The sequence below is a fragment of the Carassius gibelio genome, chromosome A25, assembly GCF_023724105.1.
Source record: "Carassius gibelio isolate Cgi1373 ecotype wild population from Czech Republic chromosome A25, carGib1.2-hapl.c, whole genome shotgun sequence".
Lineage (NCBI taxonomy): Eukaryota > Metazoa > Chordata > Actinopteri > Cypriniformes > Cyprinidae > Carassius > Carassius gibelio.
The window spans coordinates 11,658,559-11,677,987 of NC_068395.1; the positions used below are offsets into that span (position 1 = coordinate 11,658,559).

A 19,429-nucleotide genomic window follows, 5' to 3' on the forward strand; every position below is an offset into this window, starting at 1 on the left:
TACTGCAAAAAAAAGGCTCCGGAGAAAGAAGAATGTCTGTTTTAAATGAGGAACTTCCAATGATTGCGGATACAAGGCCGGGAGAAATTAGAATAATACGAGTCGGAGCTCTGCGTCTGGCCCCAGCAGTTGTTTTAAACCGATGTAGAGGAAGGTGAGTGAATGGACTGAGATGGGAAGAGCGAAAGTGAGGTGCTGTCGTTTTCAAGGACACTCCGTATCCCTGGGTACTTGTTGAAGAGGAGGAATTTTATTAACCCCAGTGGCTCGGCCTTCCATTTCTTCATCTCGGCGAAGAAAAAACCGTCAAACCATTATATCACAGCATTGCTTTGAATGGTGAGAGCTAATTTGACTGGGGAGAAATTGCTCTACGCGAGGTCAAGATAATGCCACAACAATAGCAGAAATGGGCCATCGTAAAAATAACTGGACGGGTAGAACAAAACTTTTAGAAACGCGAAGTGCTCCATTTTTTCTGGGACAGCATACACCGGCATGACTAGATAGTGTGAGCCCCATTGAGTATAAGAGAAGCAAATGATTCTACTCCAAAATGAAGTGAACGTCTGACGCTGAGGTACAAAAGTTTCGGTAGTATTTTTAAACTTTTGCAGAGGAGGTGACTTTAAAAACTCCTTAGTTTTAAAGCATCTCTGATAAATTTGCTCCTAAAAACTACCTCAGTTTTTTGATCTAACACAGCTTTTTCCCCAACCTCAAAACAAACGTCATGCATTCCTAACCGTAAATTTTTTCAGGTTTATTTTTGTCTTGCTTTCCAGTAAAAGTTATCTAAACATAATGAAAATAAGATGCTTTTACTTATTCCATTCCATAATTTTTGTAAGCATAAATTGAATTTAATGAGGTTCACGCGTAAAACAATGAGTGCCAACAAGTGTCAAAGAGAAATTATCTAAATAATTGTTAATAAAATGAAAAATTGCTCAAAAAATTACATTTTATATTTAATAGTTCTACAATAAAATGCAATATAATATGATTTTGAAAATTATAAAACATTTTCCTTCTAGGGAAACCATATTGTTAGATTTAGATTATTAGATTTGAATATTTTAGCACCACAAAATTACTATTTGATTTTTTTCAGCAAACAGACTTTTTCCAAGGTCACTGTGCATAGGTAAACAGTCTTAAATGCTGTTGAAACTAAGTACTGGTTTGAAACCAAGTCACTACTAATAACGTCTGCACTTTGCTGCATGTACTAAAATTTCTAGGAGACAGTGCCTTTCCTCATGTCTTTGTCGTACAGGACATGGCAGAATGACAACATCCTGACAACCACCCTGCTCTTCACAGCCCACACGAGACTCCAGTGATCCACTATAATTAACCCTGGTCCGAGTCCAGCCCAGGTAAAGAGTGAAAGAGCAGAGACTGCCAACGCGTCTGCCAGACGGTCCACACTCCCCAGCGGTCCTTCTCTGCACGGGAGACGCTTTGACACTTTCCTCCGCGTCTCTGTGCATGATAGATTCAGCAGACGGCTCCATTCCAATGTTCTTCATCTGCAGCAGTCATTATGAGATCGTCGGCAGGGTGACTCCCCGGTCCTGCCCCGCAGTCTCTTTGTATAACAGGAATCACACCGGTTAAATAAATAAAAAGTGCATGAAAGGATTTGGCTGCTGTTTGAATATCTGACTTTGGTTTAAAGCCAGGCAGAAAACAGTCAGAACAAGGGAGACAAAATGTCCATATCAGAGATGTTCAGCTCCTCTTTCAGGCCGGAGGAGCATGGAAAGGCGTGCAATGGGAAAACAATGACGAGTTAATTATGAAAGACAAAAATGGCGGTGAAAGATTAGTTAGTATTCAAATCTGTTTCTGTGTCTGGGGATGAGACGCGAGGAAGGCTTAGCAATGCTTAAAGATCTGCGGGTGAAAAACACTTCTATTTCGCCTTTCAAGTCCTCCCTGTACAAATTCGCTCTGCTTTTTTATTTGATATCATCACTAACATATATGTCTGGGGATGGACAGAGTCCATAAGCTGATCATTGTCTTCAGTTAGACCAGGTGCTTGGCGCAAAATCGCATGTCACACTGCCAGCAGAGGTTGAGCATGTTACAAACAGGTATAACAACGAGGAGACTGGCGTCAATGGCTTCTGTCAGCTTGCCACACACTTTTGGGGCGAAAAGGACAGAAAACATCTGATTCTCTCACTCAAAGTTATTTAAATCCAACTTTACACACTAAGTTGTTTCCGAATATTAAACATTTTAACAGAAGTATTAAGTATTTTAACAGAAAAGCTACACTTCAGCTCTAAATAAGCCACAAGTAGGTTAATTTTTCTGAAAAGCTTAAACACTGTGTCTGTCTCTGAGGCGCTATCAAAACATTGCTCTGTTTGTTTGAGAATTCCCATGAGCCAGACATAGCAACAATGGCTCAACCAATGGCATGAGTTTGGGGGAGGGGGTGTGTGCTCTTCTGACCAATCGCAGACAGAGAGTGCATGGGAAACTTGTTTGAAACAGTCTTTTTTTATTATTATTCTGTTCTTGATTGAGAATTCCGATCAGCCAGACATAGCAGCAATTGCGCAACCAATGGCATGAGTTTGGGGGCATGGCTATCTGCTCATCTGTCAAATTGGAGACGGGGAGTGTTTGGAAAACTTTGTTCTACGTCATTACTTTTTCCATTTTGGTGAAGCTAATCACACAGAAACTACACTCTTCAGATTTAAAAACTATAAAAATGACTTATTCCTTACTGAATTTCTTATTAAACATAAAAAAATGTTCAGTGTGGGATCAGAAACCCGCCAAATGTATTGCAGTCACAGATCGAAAAATAATAAGCATAAATCAAATATTTAAAAACATGTGTAAAATAATAACGCACAAAACCGAAAAACAAATGCAATTTAAAAGAAAAAATAACAAACAGTGCAGTCATGGATCGAAAAATAAGCGTAAATCAAAAATGTAAACACATTTAAAATTATATTGCACAAACCTGACACATGAATAAAAAAATGTCCAAATCACAAACAAAATCAGGTTTCCTGCTCATGTTATTTTTGTGTGTGCTTGTGATCTTTTCTTCTTTGCTCTTGTTTCCACGTTCTGTGCTTGCGTTTCTAAATGTTGCAGTTAAACATTCATGTAAATCAGGGCGGGCTTCATCATTGGCGTCGTCATTGGAGTTGACGTCACTACAATGCGACTCGTGGCTGCTGTGGCAGGTGTGTGAAGTAGAGGGTGACACCAGGGGGGCAGGGTTTCATATTTTATTGAAGCTTCCCCAGGCGCCGCCATTGATTAGTGGACCCCCACCTGCTGTTAGCATTCCATTGACTCCCATTCATTTTGAGAGCGAATAACTTTACATTTGAGGCATTTAAAGACTCCATTTGTCCATTAATTATTTCTAAAGAAACTCAAAAATTTATAAAAGGCTCTATTACCTTGTATCTTACGTTATGGCCCCGTAGAAGCAGTTTTTGTAAAACATAGGCTAATGATTGCATCATAACCTGCGACTCTCTGTCGCACAGAAGAGAATTTACCATATGGACAGGAGGAGAAGCTCTTAGGCAATCTTTTACCTTCAAACAACTGCGCTGTTTGTTATTTTTAAAAATTACATTTGTTTTTTGGTTTGTGCGTTATTATTTTACACGTTTTTAAATATTTGATTTATGCTTATTATTTTTTGATCTGTGACTGCAATACATTTGGCGGGATTCTGATCCCATAGTTCACCACTGGCTTTTTTTTTTTTTTTTTTTTTGTAAGGCATTGAATATCCAAACATACACCCATGGGACTAAAAAATACAGTCCAGTATCTCTCTTTTGTTCAGCTGTTCTTTTGCTACAGCAAACTCAGCAAATAAGATAAGAGTTCAAAATTCAATTATGTAGTGCTAAACAAGATAATAATACAAATCCTACAGAAAGAACAGTGTGCTTAAGAAGTCAACCGTGTGTCTGCGCTCCGACAGGCAGCTAATTTATTAGCACTACAACTGCTGAATTTAAATACACTGACAAGATGACCCATGTGTTGAGAGGAATCGCTAGCTTGCATTATTCCTTCCAGATATTCTCAGTATTACACCTACATAATGGAAGAGACGATGATGAAAAAAAAGTAGAACATCTAAATGCATCTTAGAAAAGGAAAAACAGCATACAAGGCTACATAAACTATAACCTTTCTACATGCCATGGTTATGTTCATCTTGTAATGAGTAAAAACAGATTTTTAGTTTACTTCAAGCTGTTTTTGAAGACAAGACCAAGTCCTACAATAAATTTCAGGGATCCATGAAAGTCAGAGCCAATGGAATTAAGTACATTTATCAACAAAAAAAATGTATTAGTGGTTGCACTAAAGGTTTATGGATTTTTTTTGCATTTTATCTACAGAGTAACAGCAAAAGAAATTATGTTTCATCTGAGTTTAAATTTGAATTTTCAGTATAAATTACACTATCAAGTTTGTGGTCAGTTAGATGTTTTTTAAACAAATATTTTAATTCAGCAAGAATGCATTAAATTGATTGAAAGTCAAAGAAATGACATATACAGTATAACATTACAAAGCAATAACAAAGTCGGACACTTATGAGCAAAATATTTTAAATGAATTGGCTGAAAAGACTCAATTCCCTTAAAAGAACTAAGAGAATTTTAAATGGAATCATTAAAGAACATGAACCTTATGGTTTCCACCCCTAGAAATCAATCACAATATTAAAAATTAAAAGCTTTTGAAAAATCAAACACAACAGTTTGTTCCTGATCAAATAATGCTGTCACTTTCCAACTTCATCTGAAAAACAAGCAGCAACATAGAGGATAAGATATTACTATTATTCCAATCTGTGACAACCTCTCAATCTCTCACTCTGGAACTAATTTCTGGTCTAGCGGCAAGCAGTCTTATTCATGTGCATAATATGAATTAGAGTTGTTTTTAGACAGTAAAATCTCCTACAAGATTTGCATTCGCTGCTAACAAGATTAAAGTTAGGGTTCGAATTACTTTGGGACTTGAAATAAAAAGTTTATGAATGCAGCATTTGAATATAGCAATATCTTCACAGAAAGGGTTTCCATCTAAACACAATTGCTCAAGTTTGGCTTATGCCATCTCCTGATCCCATTTCCTTCTCTTCACCTGTCTAACCTTGACAATCCCCTACAATAAAAGTGCCAAAAAAAATCTTGTTTTTCTTAAGCAATCGCTCACCAAATGAACCAAATTGTCTGGTAGAGGTTCAAAAAGACATGGCGGTCAAGGTCTTCTCCAAGAAGTTTCTTTTCATAAGCTCCAACAACCTACAGCTCACCTCCACTGTTAGACATGTGCTATATCGCACATACACTCATGTTCATGTAATGCAATAAGCACGTAGAGCTTTTTGGTGCATTGTGAAGAAGATAAGGACAAAAATGCAGTGAACTGATTCTGTGTCCATGGCGCTGGGTCAAAAAAGCCTCACCGTTTAAAAGGAAGGTTATAAATACTCTGTGCACTCTGAGTCAGCTGTGCACAAAATACCCTTCTGTTCCTCCTGTCACCTCCTGGTACCTTCACGCTATGTGGACATATCGGAGCAGTGGGGAAAGGAGGGATGAAGAGAGGGGGAGAGATGAGAAGGAATGGGGGGGACCAGGGGGTGAGGGATAAATTAGCCAAACCACTTAGGTGATTTCAACTAAAATTAGCCACACTGCCTGTGGGCTCCATCAATTCTCAACTTCCTGAAACTCTGACAAGCATGGGGCAACTTTCTCCCAGCACTCCCATTTATGGAAGATTCTCTCCTCTGCGATCAACATCTCTCGACTTCTCTCTTAGCATCGGATGAGTGAGGATGGACTAGTCAGACTAGTCATTCAAAAGAGTGGTATACCATTTTAACTTTAATATTTTAGTTCAGAAACCAAGTCCAACAGTTACCATTTGAAAGCCAAAGCATGTTTCAGGATCTAATTTTACACTCTTAAATAAAGGTTCCAAAAGGGGGGTTCGTACTGATGCCGTAAAATAACCATTTTTGGTTCCCCAAAACAGTTCTTAAAAGAACCATTTTTGTCTAAGTGTGAAGAACATTCAAAAAATGTTAAGAACCTTTTTCCACAATGAAGAAGGTTTCATGGACATCAAAGGTTCTTCATGGTATCACAGATGCCAATAAACAACCTTTATTTTTTTAAATGTTGAAACTTATCTGGAAACATTCAGTTTCAATATCCAGCCACTTCAGAATGCAAAAAATGTATGTTCAAGTCCCTTACTCAGGGTTTCCAATTCTTCTCCTAGAGGTGTTACCTCCAACCCCAATAAAACACACCTGAATCAGCTAATCAAGGGTTTTAGGATCACTAGAAACTTTAGAACCGGTGTGTCGAAGTAGGTATAAGAAAAATTCTGTGGGAAGGAGGCCCTCCTGGAGCAGAATTGAACACCTTTGCCCCTAAAAAAAATGTTTGATAGGATTCTGTTCTTACTAATGTGATTATACAGGGATATACAAGGCTTACTAGTTTATTAGTTCTTCAGACAATCCATTAGAAGGCTAGTCAATTTCCCGGCCTCCTAATGGGTCGAGGACATTTTCAGGACTCCCAGCAGGATGAAGGGTGGAACTAGACTTTCATATGACAAATGGACTAGTCACTTTCCAAAACTCATAATTTTGCTCATCACTTGCAATGTCTGCAAGACAGACCATACGGTTAACACAGGACGTTCGCAAGATTCTCGACATCGGGTCTCCCAGTGGGACAAGGAATGGACATGTTTTATACAGCCTAAACGGCACAGATGTGCCCATAAAACCTCGTCAAGGCCCGTCTCGGAAAAACGCACCACGCTGTATGATTAAGGAAGACAAATGACTGTGAAGAGCTGTTCTCTCGCCCTCTGATTCAAAGAGACGGTTGAGTGAAACCACTCTCTCCGAGACTGCACCAATATGTGCCGCTCTGCCTTACATGCTCCCTGCCTCGCTCTCCTTTTCCCAGGTGTTTCTTCCGTCTGTTGGCTCACTCAGAACCTACAGAACTGAAACCACACGCTTTCACTCCCGTCTTGCTTCCACTGGGTCATTCGACAAAGCGGGTGCCATTTGTCATCACACATATGTGTAAGGTCTGCTGTTTTACCTTGAATTTGTACACTTAAAAATAAAGGTTATTTTATTGGCATCTATGGTTCCATAAAGAACCGACAACGTCCATAGAACCTGGCATTCACAAAGGGTTCTTTAAACTGCTAAATTATATATTTTAAAAGGTTATTCATACAATGTGGATGCCCTTTCTGGTCTATTATCACCTCTGGTTCCAACTTCGATTAACTTTATTAGCAAAACAATATCAATTTCAATAGAATGACCGCTTCCTCAAGTCTTCAACATTACCATTTCATGGGGTCACTGCCATTTTAATAGGGGTAGTGCCATCGGAGAATGCTGAATCAGATTTAATTCTGCAACTGACGACGATTTCAAAAGAATGTCATTAATAGGTTTGTCCTTGCGGTGTACCACTAGGATGTGTCCGCCCTTCAAAATAAAATAAAAAAACAGGTGACATATGGGGCAACGTTTATGCCCACCTGGTTCCAACAGGCGCCCTCTTTCTCTGCCCATACCAAATGGCCAGTCCTAGTCTCTCTATCTTATTCAACCTGCCCTGAAAAATTAATTTCACATTTATTGTTAGTTTTTGTCAGGCCTCTATCCAGACAGCTTGTACAACGGAGCTGTATCCCATATGGTGTCCTATGTAAACTAATTTATCACCAATTCCAGAAAGATAATGATGGTTCAGATATATATTCAAATAGGTAGATATAACATGTAATTAGAAGCATGTGCGAGTTTTGTTCAATTTACGGTGAGTTTGTTTCATGTAAAAACGGCTGTGGGATATGTTCATATTACTACGCACTCATACGTACAGTACATGCTCACAACAAACTCAAAAAGGCAGAAAATGTGCTGCTTTGACTCGATTTGACATAATCAGACACGCACACATGGGTAAAGAAAAAAAAAACCTGACAGCTTTGGTTTCCTGCCTGACTGCCTAACCAGACCCACAGACCCCAAACAGATGAAGATGAAGATACATCCGACGATCCGCCGTAGTGCACTCAGAACAGCTGAGCAGACCTGACTGACCAAACTTAATCGCTTTTAATGAAGACAATGTGAGCCGGCGGTTCTGGTGAGACGACACACGCTTAAGTGGCTCCCTGATCGGAGAACAGCCATAAAAATGAAGCTGATAGATCCTAATTCAGGAATTTTTAATTCTGAATCGTTCTCTTCCCAGTGTACCTTTCCCCCATAGACTCCCATATCCGTTTGTCCAATGAATGGGAATACTACTCCAATTAAAATGTCACATTCAACATGAATTTCATGCGAGTTGATGGTGGTGGAGTGGGCTTGTAAAATTTTTCAGTGCAGGAAGAACCACTGCCAAAGCCATAATTATAAAACTGCATGAAATCATTTATTTAGACAATTTAGTTTCATTAAATATGGCAGCTTCATGATTACAAGCCCAAACAAAAATTCACACTGTACGATGGAGCCGACGGACTGGATTTTATTTAAAATTCAATAGGAATGAATGTAATTAAGGAATCTAAGAGATGATGTTTAAATAAGGAATTAAATTAAATAAGGAAATATATTTGTTTGGTTCGCTTGCGCTGATTCAAAAATGTCTGAACACCTGCAAGATACTTTGATTTAATGATCAAATCACATTAAAGTCACAAAATTTTAAATTCATTTTATTATCAAAAATGGGAGAGAATATTCAAACAGAAAAATAAAGTTCATTTTTATTATTTAGGATGTATGGAACATCAAAAGTGGTCTCTGTGTCACTAAGAGTTTTTAAAACTAGGGTCCCAAGGGGATGCTAAGAGACTAAAATCTATATACTACAAAAACATTCATGTTAACTTAAGATGTCCTCTACCGTTTAAAAAGTTTCTAATCTTTAAGATTTTTCCTTAAAGAAATGAAAACCTTTATTCAGCAAGAGTGCATTAAATTGGCCAAAAGTGACAAAGTTTTCTGTTTTTTAAACAAATGTTTTGAAATTCCATTCAAAGAAACCTGAAGATTTAAAAAAAAAAAAAAAAAATCCACAAAAATATTTAGCACCACAACCTTCTTTTTTTTTTATTTGTTAAGAATATTATTTTCTTGAGTATCAAATCATTGTATTAAAATCATTTCCAAAGGATCGTGCGACACTGAAGACTGAAATAATGATGCTGCAAATTCAGCTTTGCATCACAGGAATGAATTACAGTTTTTGATTAAATAAATTCAGCCTTCGTGAAAAAAACTGACTTTTCAAAAACATTTGGACCCACTTTATATTAAGTGGCCTTAACTACTATGTATTTACATTTTAATTAATAATTTAGTTATTGTACTTATTGTGTACATACATGTTTTTACATTGTACTTATATTTTTTTTTTAAAAAAGACATGTAATTACATCTGTACTTAATTTCTGTAATTACATTTATAATTACACTGTTGACCCATACTTTACACATTAACCCACCCTTAAACTTACCCATACCTCCAACCCTCTCCCTAACCTTACCCCTATCCCACACTGTAAGAAATGATTCTGTGGTCATGTAGATTTGAATTAATGTTTTTGGTTAAATTGTGTTCAATATAATTGTGTTTATGATTTTGAGGCAAATATTTAATTAAATTTCAAATAAAAATGGTTGGAATAAAATCTACCCATTGTAGTTAAATAAAACTTAAGCATTATATTTACCTAATCCCAAATGGAGAGAATATTGAGTGAATTCAAATTAATGTAATCAGGCAAATTTTAATTGAAAAGCACTTCCTGTCAAAGTGCGCCTTTTTTTTTTTAAGTCAGCTGACCCAAGACATTTGAAGAGAGTAACGTTAGGCTACAGACAGTGAATGTTCGTTTTCTTTTACATTGCTCATTTTGCAAAATTTAACTGGTTGAGTCAGGTAAGAAAACTTATTTTGTTATCACTGGGCTAGTAAGAAGAACGCATGTACTTAGTGGTATATTACAATATAAAATGAGTTACCACAGAAAAAGAGACTCAGCAGCAACACAAAGTTGACTTCTGTCGGAAGGCGCTATAATATTAACAGCATTTTGGAAGAATTCTTATGTATCGAATCAAACTTTTATTTTGAAGGATGTGTGTTAGCATTTTCACTGTCTTGGTTCCTAGATCTTTTGCGTGTAAATATAATATCCTCAGCATGTTTTTATGAAATTGCGTAAATAATTACATTGGGTTTAATTTTAAGGTTCCATAAAGCGAAATATTTGTGGTTATCGCTGGAAGAGCATCGTATATTTCAGACGGCACTCGACGCAGTTCCGCTGGCTTTACTCCTCGTGTGTGGAGCTCGTCTTCCCAGGGCAGGTAACGTAACTTCTCTGTTTTTTCACCGTTTTGTTGCAACTTGCAAATGTGAAGTTAACTTAGCTAAATCCACGTGAAGTCAGTCTATTAACAGTGTTACGTTTTAGAGCCGCAATTTTATTTCTTTCCATGCATCTGTTAATTTTATTGTGGTAATGTCCGTCCTTAGCGGCTAGCAGCGAACGTAACTAGCAGGAGGGAAGGAATTCAAATTCAGATGGCAAAAACTCTCTCAACGTTACACTAAAAGTTTCTAAAAACATTTTAGTAACAGAATACTGTATTTGGATATTTGGAGTTTCGTGAGCCGAACTCCATTGGAAGAAATGGCCATTTAACATAAAGATGACTGGTGATGAATGTCTTTTTAACTAGCTAGCTAGTCATTTAAGTTACATTTTTGCCTAAATAAGTCCAAATTTAAACACAAAATAGTTGTTGAATCAAACAGTGGCCCCTACCGTCACTTTTTTTCTTTAAAATATCATAATTTTACTTGTCCCGAAAGCTTATTTCAATTTGTGTATTTTTATTAACGAGTAACGTTACTTGAAATAATAATTTCTCTGATATGGTTTTCGACAAAATAAGTTAATTTATATCATTGAAATCCTTAAAGGATTAGTTCACCTCAAAATGAAAATGTCCTTATAATTTACTCACCCCAATGCCATCCAATATAATCATGTCTTTATTTCCTCAGTGGAAGAGAAATTAAGTTTTTTGAGTAAAACAAGTCCAAATCAATGCGGTTTCAAAGGTGTTTTAAGTGCTTCAACGGGCTGTGGACAATCACAGTTTAGGATTAGTGGTTCATCTAGCAAAACAATCGGTTATTTTCTAAAGAAAAAAAAATATTTATATACTTAAGCATAATTATAATATATTAATAGGTAGCACCGGGAACTACGTCATCTTTGAAAGGTCACGCTTAACAGTGCAGGCGCTGGCGGAAGTACCACCCCACTGTTTAGCAACGGTACTTCTATCTATTGGCACTTCCGCAGGCCCCATCGAACATGACCTTTCAGTGAAGATATAGTTCCCAGTGCTTCCCTTAAGTAACCGGCTCAAGACGAATAATTGTGCTGAAGTAAATAAATATATATAATTTTTTCGTATCGCTAGATAAACCCCTAATCCTCAGCTGTGATCGTCCACAACTCGTTGAAGCACTTAAAACACCTTTGAAACCGCATTGATTTGGACTTCAAAACATTGGAGCCCATTGAAGTCCATTATTTGAAGAAACATCCAGAAATGTTTTCCTCAAAAAACTTAATTTCTCTTCCACTGAGGAAATAAAGACATGGATATCTTAGATGGCATTGGGGTGAGTAAATAATTAGGAAGTTTTAATTTTGAGGTGAACTAATCCTTTCAAATGACATCAACTCCTTTTCCCCAATTAAAAAATCCATGATTTATCTAAATATGTAAATATTTTGCATTAAATTCATTTAATCTTTCACACAGGGATGATTTTTATCTGTAGAAATGTGAAACTGACAGACACTTTTAATATCTAAAACTTGTTTTCCTTAGGTGCCGCCAAATGAGATGGCAGTGTAAAGTCTGTGGATTCAGAGCGACAACAAGGGGTGATCTTCTGCAGCATTACAGACTACTGCACAGGACGTTTGAGATTGGAAATTCGGTACCTTGTCTTGATTATTATTGTCCATGCTCCTTTAAAACATTAAGTGCCCTCCGCACACATTTGTCAAGGTATCATACAGAGGATGAAGCTAAGCAGACAGGTGTAGTCCTCTCTTTCACATGTGTTATTTGCTCCGCTAAATATCCCACTGAAAAAGAATATTTCCAACACCTTGGGAATCACCTAAGGAGTCATGAAACCGTAGAGTGTGTTTTTGTTGGATGTACATTTAAGACCAATATATATGGAACATTTTTTGTGCACAAAAGCAGAAAGCACAACCCTCATTCACTTGAAGACTTAAAGCCAAATGTCATTGGTGAACACCAAACTTTACCAAATGAAACTGATCCTTTACCCCCAGGTGATAGTGATTGTGATGATAGTGATACCAGTATAAATCCTCCAGTGGATATATCAAAAGAAATTCACCAAAGAATTGGCTCACTTCTCTTGAAGCTGGAAAGTGTACACAACGTTTCTGGAAAATGTATTGATGATTTGGTTGAGGAGCTTTATTTTATATATACCGCTTCTGCTCCAGTAATCCGTCAGCTTGTCAATACCAGTTTGAAAAAGTACAATTGTGCTGTGGAGGAGGACCTTGTTAACGAATTGGTGTTGGAAATATGCAAGTCACACCCTACAAGCAAGGCACTGGGAGAAGATGGGCCCTTTGGTTCTGTGTATAAGAGAAGGCAGTATTTCAAGAAACAGTTTGAATTTGTCCAGCCTGTAGAGTACATCCTTGATTCACAGGAGAATCTCAGCTTTCAATATGTGCCCCTTCTTCAGACCTTGGAGCATATATTGACCAATAAGGATATTGCACATGAGGTTTTGAAAAAAAAAATCTCATCCACTCAGTATGAATCATTTCAAGATGGGAAAAATTTCAAACAAAATCCATTTTTTGCTGTGGATGAACCAAGAATAGCATTAATTCTCTATGCTGATGATTTTGAGGTTTGCAACCCTTTAGGGACGTCACGTAAGAAACACAAGATCACTGCAGTTTATTGGATCCTGGCAAATGTACCACCTGGACTGCGCTCTAGTCTTTCTGCAATAAACTTGGCCATTCTCTGCAAAGCCATTGATATTAAACGATTCGGCTATGATATTGTTTTAGAGCCTCTCTTGAAAGATCTGTCTGTTTTGGAACAAGAAGGAGTTTTTGTTGCCTGTGCTGGAAAGAACATAAAAGGCACAGTATATTGTGTGGCAGCAGACAATCTTGGTGCACACTCTCTTGGTGGACTTGTTGAAAACTTCACTGGTCCATACATTTGCAGGTTCTGTTTAGGATCTCAATCTGAATACTCTCAAAAGGAGGTACGCTGTGGGGAATTTCCACCCCGGACTGAGGAAACTCATAACTTGCATCTCAAAACTCTAGAAGATGACCCCACCTTGCCTCATTGCTATGGAGTCAAGAAAACTTGCCCACTGACTAAGAAGCTGAGTCACTTCAGTTTTGTTAGAGGTTACCCTCCTGATATACTCCATGACCTATTTGAAGGCATTGTCCCTAAAGAATTAGCACACTGTCTGAATGCTTTCATTAAGAACAAATACTTCACATTATCAGAAGTTAATGACTTAATAAAGCAATTTCCATTTGAGTTTTCAGACAATCTTGACCGCCCTCAACCCATCCCAGTAAATTTTGGTAGTCGTGGTACTATAGGAGGAAATGGTCATGAGAACTGGGCACTCATAAGGTCACTGCCACTACTCATTGGCCCAAGGATACCCTCTGATGATCCAGCGTGGCAAATTCTCATGACCCTTAAGGACATTGTAGAGCTCTCTGTGGCCCCTCTCCACTCCGTTGAAAGTGTTGCTTATCTTGACCAAAAAATATCTGAGCATCGTCATAGACTGCAAGAAGTTTTCCCTGATTTAAGATTGACACCCAAACACCATTTTTTGGAGCACTATCCTGCGCTCATAGAAGCATTTGGTCCTCTAGTTGGACTGTGGACTATGCGCTTTGAGGCCAAGCATAAGTTTTTCAAGCGTGTTGTGAGGTTCTCAAGCAATTTCAGGAATGTCTTGGCATCACTTTCAACAAAACATCAGTTGATGATGGCTTACAACTGGCAAAGAAATATGGCTAAGCCTGCCCTGGTAACCAGCAAAGTGTCATCTTTGCCTTTGGAAGTACTACATGTTGACATCCAGGAGTCTGTCAAGAAACTGTTCCCTCTTCTAACAAGTGTACAGTTGTCAAACACTTTGACATACCATGGAACAAGGTATTCAGCTGGGATGATCTTGACGTATGGTTCTACAGGAGGGCTTCCAGACTTTGTAGAGATCATACAGATGTTGATCTTGGAAAGCAGCCTTTACTTCATTGTCAAGAAACTCAATGCTTGGTACTTGGAGCACCTCAGATCTTTTCTGTTGGAGACCTGTAATGAAGTGAATCTTGTTCATCACCTCAGCCTTCAAGATGTCTATCCACTTGCAGCTTACAGAATTGCAGGAATGCGTGTGGTTACACTGAAACGTTACATTTGTTGTACATTGTAGATTCTATCTTTTCCCTCTATCATAAACTGTAGGGTGTTGGTGATTTTGTGAATTGGCTTATTTACAAATAACGGATGCCCACACATCACTTGTTTTTGAGGGTTTGAGTAATTTTGTTGCTTAATGGAGGTATAAACTTCATTTTTTTTTAAAGACTATTTTCTTCTCACTAGGCCACCTGACATGGATTCAGCAATGCTCCGGGTCCTTTTTGGGCACAGAATAGAGAAACTGACTCTTCCATCCGGAATACCAGAGACAATGGAGGAGCTGAACTTGGCCATCAAACAGACATTAAGTATAACCGACAACTTCAGCCTGCAGTATTTAGATCCAGATTTTGGTGACTTTTTTACTCTCAACTCCACTGCTGAAATTACCCACAAGGCCACAATTAAGGTTGTGACAATCAATCCAGTTGTTCTCAGTTTGTACCCATTACCACTCAATGACAGCTACGATGAAAGTTTCACCTCAGAGCAATCCCATGATCCTGCCTCCACAAGTTCCACTGTACAAGACTCTTGTGGCTCGTGTGAGTCATCATCTGAAAGCTCAGCCATCATTTCAGCAAGCAGCAGCCTACAAAAGAAACCATGGCCAACTGATTTCATTATTCCACGATTCTCTGTTGAAACCGAAATGATTCTTGAAAGAGCAAATGAAGTTTATAGAAAAGAGGGCACACTGCTGACTATGCCAAACATCAAGTCCGATATACTTGAAAAGTTAGCTCAGTCCATTTATACATACACTCCCTATCCATCACTCCAGAATCGTCTTTCTGTCGCTGAAGCACTTATCAAGGCACACCCATGTCTCAAGGATCCAGGCAGCTCTTCAGGCGTCATTGGTTGGCAGAATAGTATTAAATACAAGATGGCTAACTACAGAACCAAGTTAAGAGGCTTTGGTATTCCAGATGTTACATGCAATGCTCTAAAACATAAATGCCCTGCTGACAGGAAGTCTGCAAAAAATGTAAAAAAGGCAAAAAGGGCAGAGGTCAATTATCTGCCACCCTACCCAGCTGGTGAAAATGAGCAGAGCTTGGAGAAAGTAAGGGAAGAGCTGGTCACAGAGTCAAAAAAGAAGAACAACGAAAATGTAGTCAAAGACCAAATGAGCAAAACATTTGCCCTCAGACGACATGAAATCATCAATCTGTGTCCAACTGTTCGAGCCATGAAGGACCGCTGGCCTGCCCTGTTTGACCCTTCTCAAGTAAGTTGGAATGTGTAATTCCTGTTAAGAAATGATGAAAATGTGAAACTGACAACCCTGTAAGGGATTGCTTCGAAATAATTTTGTCAAATTGACTTCAAGATGTAAAAAAATACTATTACTTTGATTAATAATTTGTCTAACGTTTTTTTTTCTACAAAGTTTCAGTAATGTCATTAAATCCTTTAAATTACATCTAACTCTCCTTCATTTACAATTCCAGAATGTTCAAATATGCAAATATTGTGGAGGGGGACTTTAGTACTCTGACAGTGGCAAAAAAGTATTGAATGTTAGACAATTTATATGAAAGGGGTTTAAGAGGCTAAGAATGGATGTGATACCTTTGTCTCTATTGTTGCCTTTTTGTTACAGATCAATGCAGAATTTCAAAGAACAACTACTGTACTTCTGGAACCGAAATTTATGTCTGCGTTAGACCGTCACACTCCCAAGCTACTGATGCTATTTCGTGCCAAAGGTGGAGCACTTGGAAGAAGACTGGAGATCATAATGGAACTGCTGCAGGTACAGCAATTTTCAAAATTAGAAGTAGCTTTGTTCCATAAGATTTCCTAATTATATGAATAAGGATAGACAATTGTCCTCCAGAGCTGCTGCCCTATTTTAGAAGAGGAAAAAATAACAGCTCATGCCTTTAAGATGCTGCTTTTTGTTTTACAAATTGATCCGAGGCAAGGCAATTTTATTTGTATAGCACATTTTGCAAACATTTAGTTTCAAAGGGCTTTAAATGTCAATGTACATAGCACCATGACAACAGCCTCTGCCCTTAGAGGAAAAACTCCCCCAAAAAAACTTTTTAACATGGTTAAACCTTTTAATACCTCCAATCGCTCACTGTGAATCCTCCGGATGATTCACTGTTGTATTCACACATGGGGTAATTCAGAAATGACACAGACTTTGTACTATAGAGCTGTCCAGGTTAAATCCATTTAATGTCAGATTCAAACATTTGTGTTCACACATTCATCTCCTTCAGGTGATGTGTTTATAATTTCAGGCTTGCAGTGCATGTGTGGAAGGGCTAATGGATTATCACAAAATCATAAACAGTACATTTTCTATTTTAAAGCCATTATGAAGCTCTGCCTTGTGGTCTGACGAAGCTTTATACATTAAGTAAAACAGGCATGTAAAGTATGATCAGAATTGATAGGCATCATGTGTTTACATTTCTAAATTACAGAAACATCCAGTTTTTTTTTTTTTTTTTTAGTGATTGACTTATCAGTTGTTGCATTCCTCCCCAGGACTCAGTGCACTCTTCGATTGAGAGGACCAGAGAGGTTGTTCTCCGGTGTCTTATAGAATACCTTGGAGAACAAGGGGGACATCTCATCAAAGAATTCAACGTAGGTGAACTTAATTTACATTAACTTAATTCAAGGACCATATTTGCTTAATTTCTCAAGGAGGTGCTTGATCTAGATATGTGACCTTTATCTGTAAATTAAATTAATGATGATTTTCTTCAGAATTTCTTTTTATCCGAATATTTTTTGGTAATGCATCGTGTAGGTCTTAAATTTACATTTTTTTTTTACAGTTTTTTTACAGTTTATTTGACACCAAGGCCTGCGAGAAAATAAAATCTAATAAAATATATTTATAAGCTATGAAAACAATAATGAATGTATTTTCTAGTAATGTGATATGCTTGCAATATATTTCTGACAGTTTTTATTTTTAAAGACAATGACAATTTCATGTTGCAGGACAAGGAGAACTTGGAGGAACTTGAACAGCTCATAATGGCCATTACTGTGACACCAAAGCCTGGAGCTTCTACAAGCAACAGCCCAAAAAACATTGGGATCGTCATAGAGGGCGTGGAAGTCATCACAGGACTTGGAGATATTGCAAGGGCTTGCTCTCTCCTCCTTGGCTTGACCTACGCGCTGAATCTTGATTATCCCACACAGCTAAAGTACACCTTTGAGGTCTTCCAAAAACTTTTCTTGGAACTGGATGATTCAAAGCTTTCAAGCAAAGTCCAGTCTCTCAAGAGCAAACTTCAGGCTTGAAATGAGACTGTATTGCTGTGCAGACTTTTGTGCTACACAATGTTTAAAAGTGCTATGTTTGTAAGTTTGCACTGATTTGTCCCACGAATGTCGTGACATTTCAATTGATGTAAGTTCAAAGTACAAATGTATTTTATTCTGTTCAATTTGCACTTTTATTATTTATGTTTTGGCACATGCCATTATGGAGTATTCTCCTTTTAAGATCTTCATTGCTCTTCTTTTTCTTTTCTTTTTTTATAGTTTGAAGTCAGCATTTTGGCCTTTTTCAAATTTCTGGTTTCTAATGCATGAGCAAACTTCTGGCTTGAAAATGAGACCGTAGTTGGAGAGTACATGTTTTGCTACACAATTTAGCAAAAATTTGAAAGTCCTATGTTTGAAAGTTAGCACTGATTTGGACTCTTATCCCATGAATGTCAGCGAGATTTCTATTTCAAGGTACAAAATGTTTTTTTTTACTTCGTACAAATTTCAATTTTCTGCTTTTGTTTTGGTACATACACGTCTGGAGGATTTTTCTTTAAGATCAATATTGATTCAATTTAGTGGCTAAGTGAGGTCATAAAGCATGCAAACTGGTTTATGGACACATCACCATTCTGTGTCATTTATTTTTGTTTTTACAAAATAGTTTAAAGTCAGCATTCTCTCCTTTTTCAAATGTCTGGTTTGAAATGTAACTGTGGTTGCAGTGTTCAATGGTGTACTGCAATGTGTTTAAAGCACAGAAGTGAATTATTAATAAATTCTTGAGTATTTAAAATCTGTACTTTCTTGGCCATATTTATAAGAAAGGAATATTTAGATTTAATTAATTGCATTGATTAAATTCAAATCAGTGTGCAGATTAATGTAGATGATGAGTACTCAATTATGATATGTAGAATCTAATTAATTCTTATTAGTACTATTTACACATTAGGGAGTTTATCTTTTTCAAATCAACTCAATATTTTTGTTTAGATTATAATTAATTCTGTACCGTTTTCTATTCAAATCTACTCATATTAAATGTATAACTATCAAGGGTCTCATTTAATTAAAATTTACTCAATACCAAACCTTGTGAAATTTAATTAATAATATTGCTTGTAATCTGTTGCCTCATTTTTATTGAGTAGATATGGTGTATTTTTTCTTACAGTGCACCTCAATAGCAGCAAAAGTGTTTTACAATACAATATGAACACAATAAGTACATTGTACTTATTTTTTATGTAAGTACATAGTAGTAGAGGCCACCTAATATAAAGTGGGACCAAACATTTGATAAAACTTTGTATCATATTTTAATTTTCCTAATATTTTGTGTCATTTTATTTAGGAATTACATAGTATTTACAAAATCGTTTAGAAAATAGTAATTACATACTAATTTTGTAGCAATTTAAAAGTCAGAAATAAAAAACAAATTGGTTGCACTTTATTTTACAGTACATGTACTTACATGTACTTACAGTGTACTTAAAGTGTACTTACCTA

General features: G+C 37.1%; 2 protein-coding genes across 2 annotated transcripts in view; one reads left to right on the forward strand and one right to left on the reverse strand.

Moving 5' to 3' along the window:
- Positions 1-19,429, reverse strand: part of LOC127946839 (nuclear receptor ROR-alpha A) — a 264,763-nt gene that overhangs the window by 220,577 nt on the left and 24,757 nt on the right. The window lies entirely within an intron of this gene.
- On the forward strand, positions 10,032-18,669 carry LOC127946838 (uncharacterized). Its single transcript, XM_052543639.1, has 6 exons — positions 10,032-10,468; positions 12,014-12,125; positions 14,843-15,893; positions 16,269-16,421; positions 17,171-17,272; positions 17,636-18,669. Exons 3-6 carry the CDS (start codon positions 14,853-14,855, stop codon positions 17,942-17,944), a joined length of 1,605 nt encoding a protein of 534 aa, XP_052399599.1. The 5' UTR covers positions 10,032-10,468; positions 12,014-12,125; positions 14,843-14,852; the 3' UTR covers positions 17,945-18,669.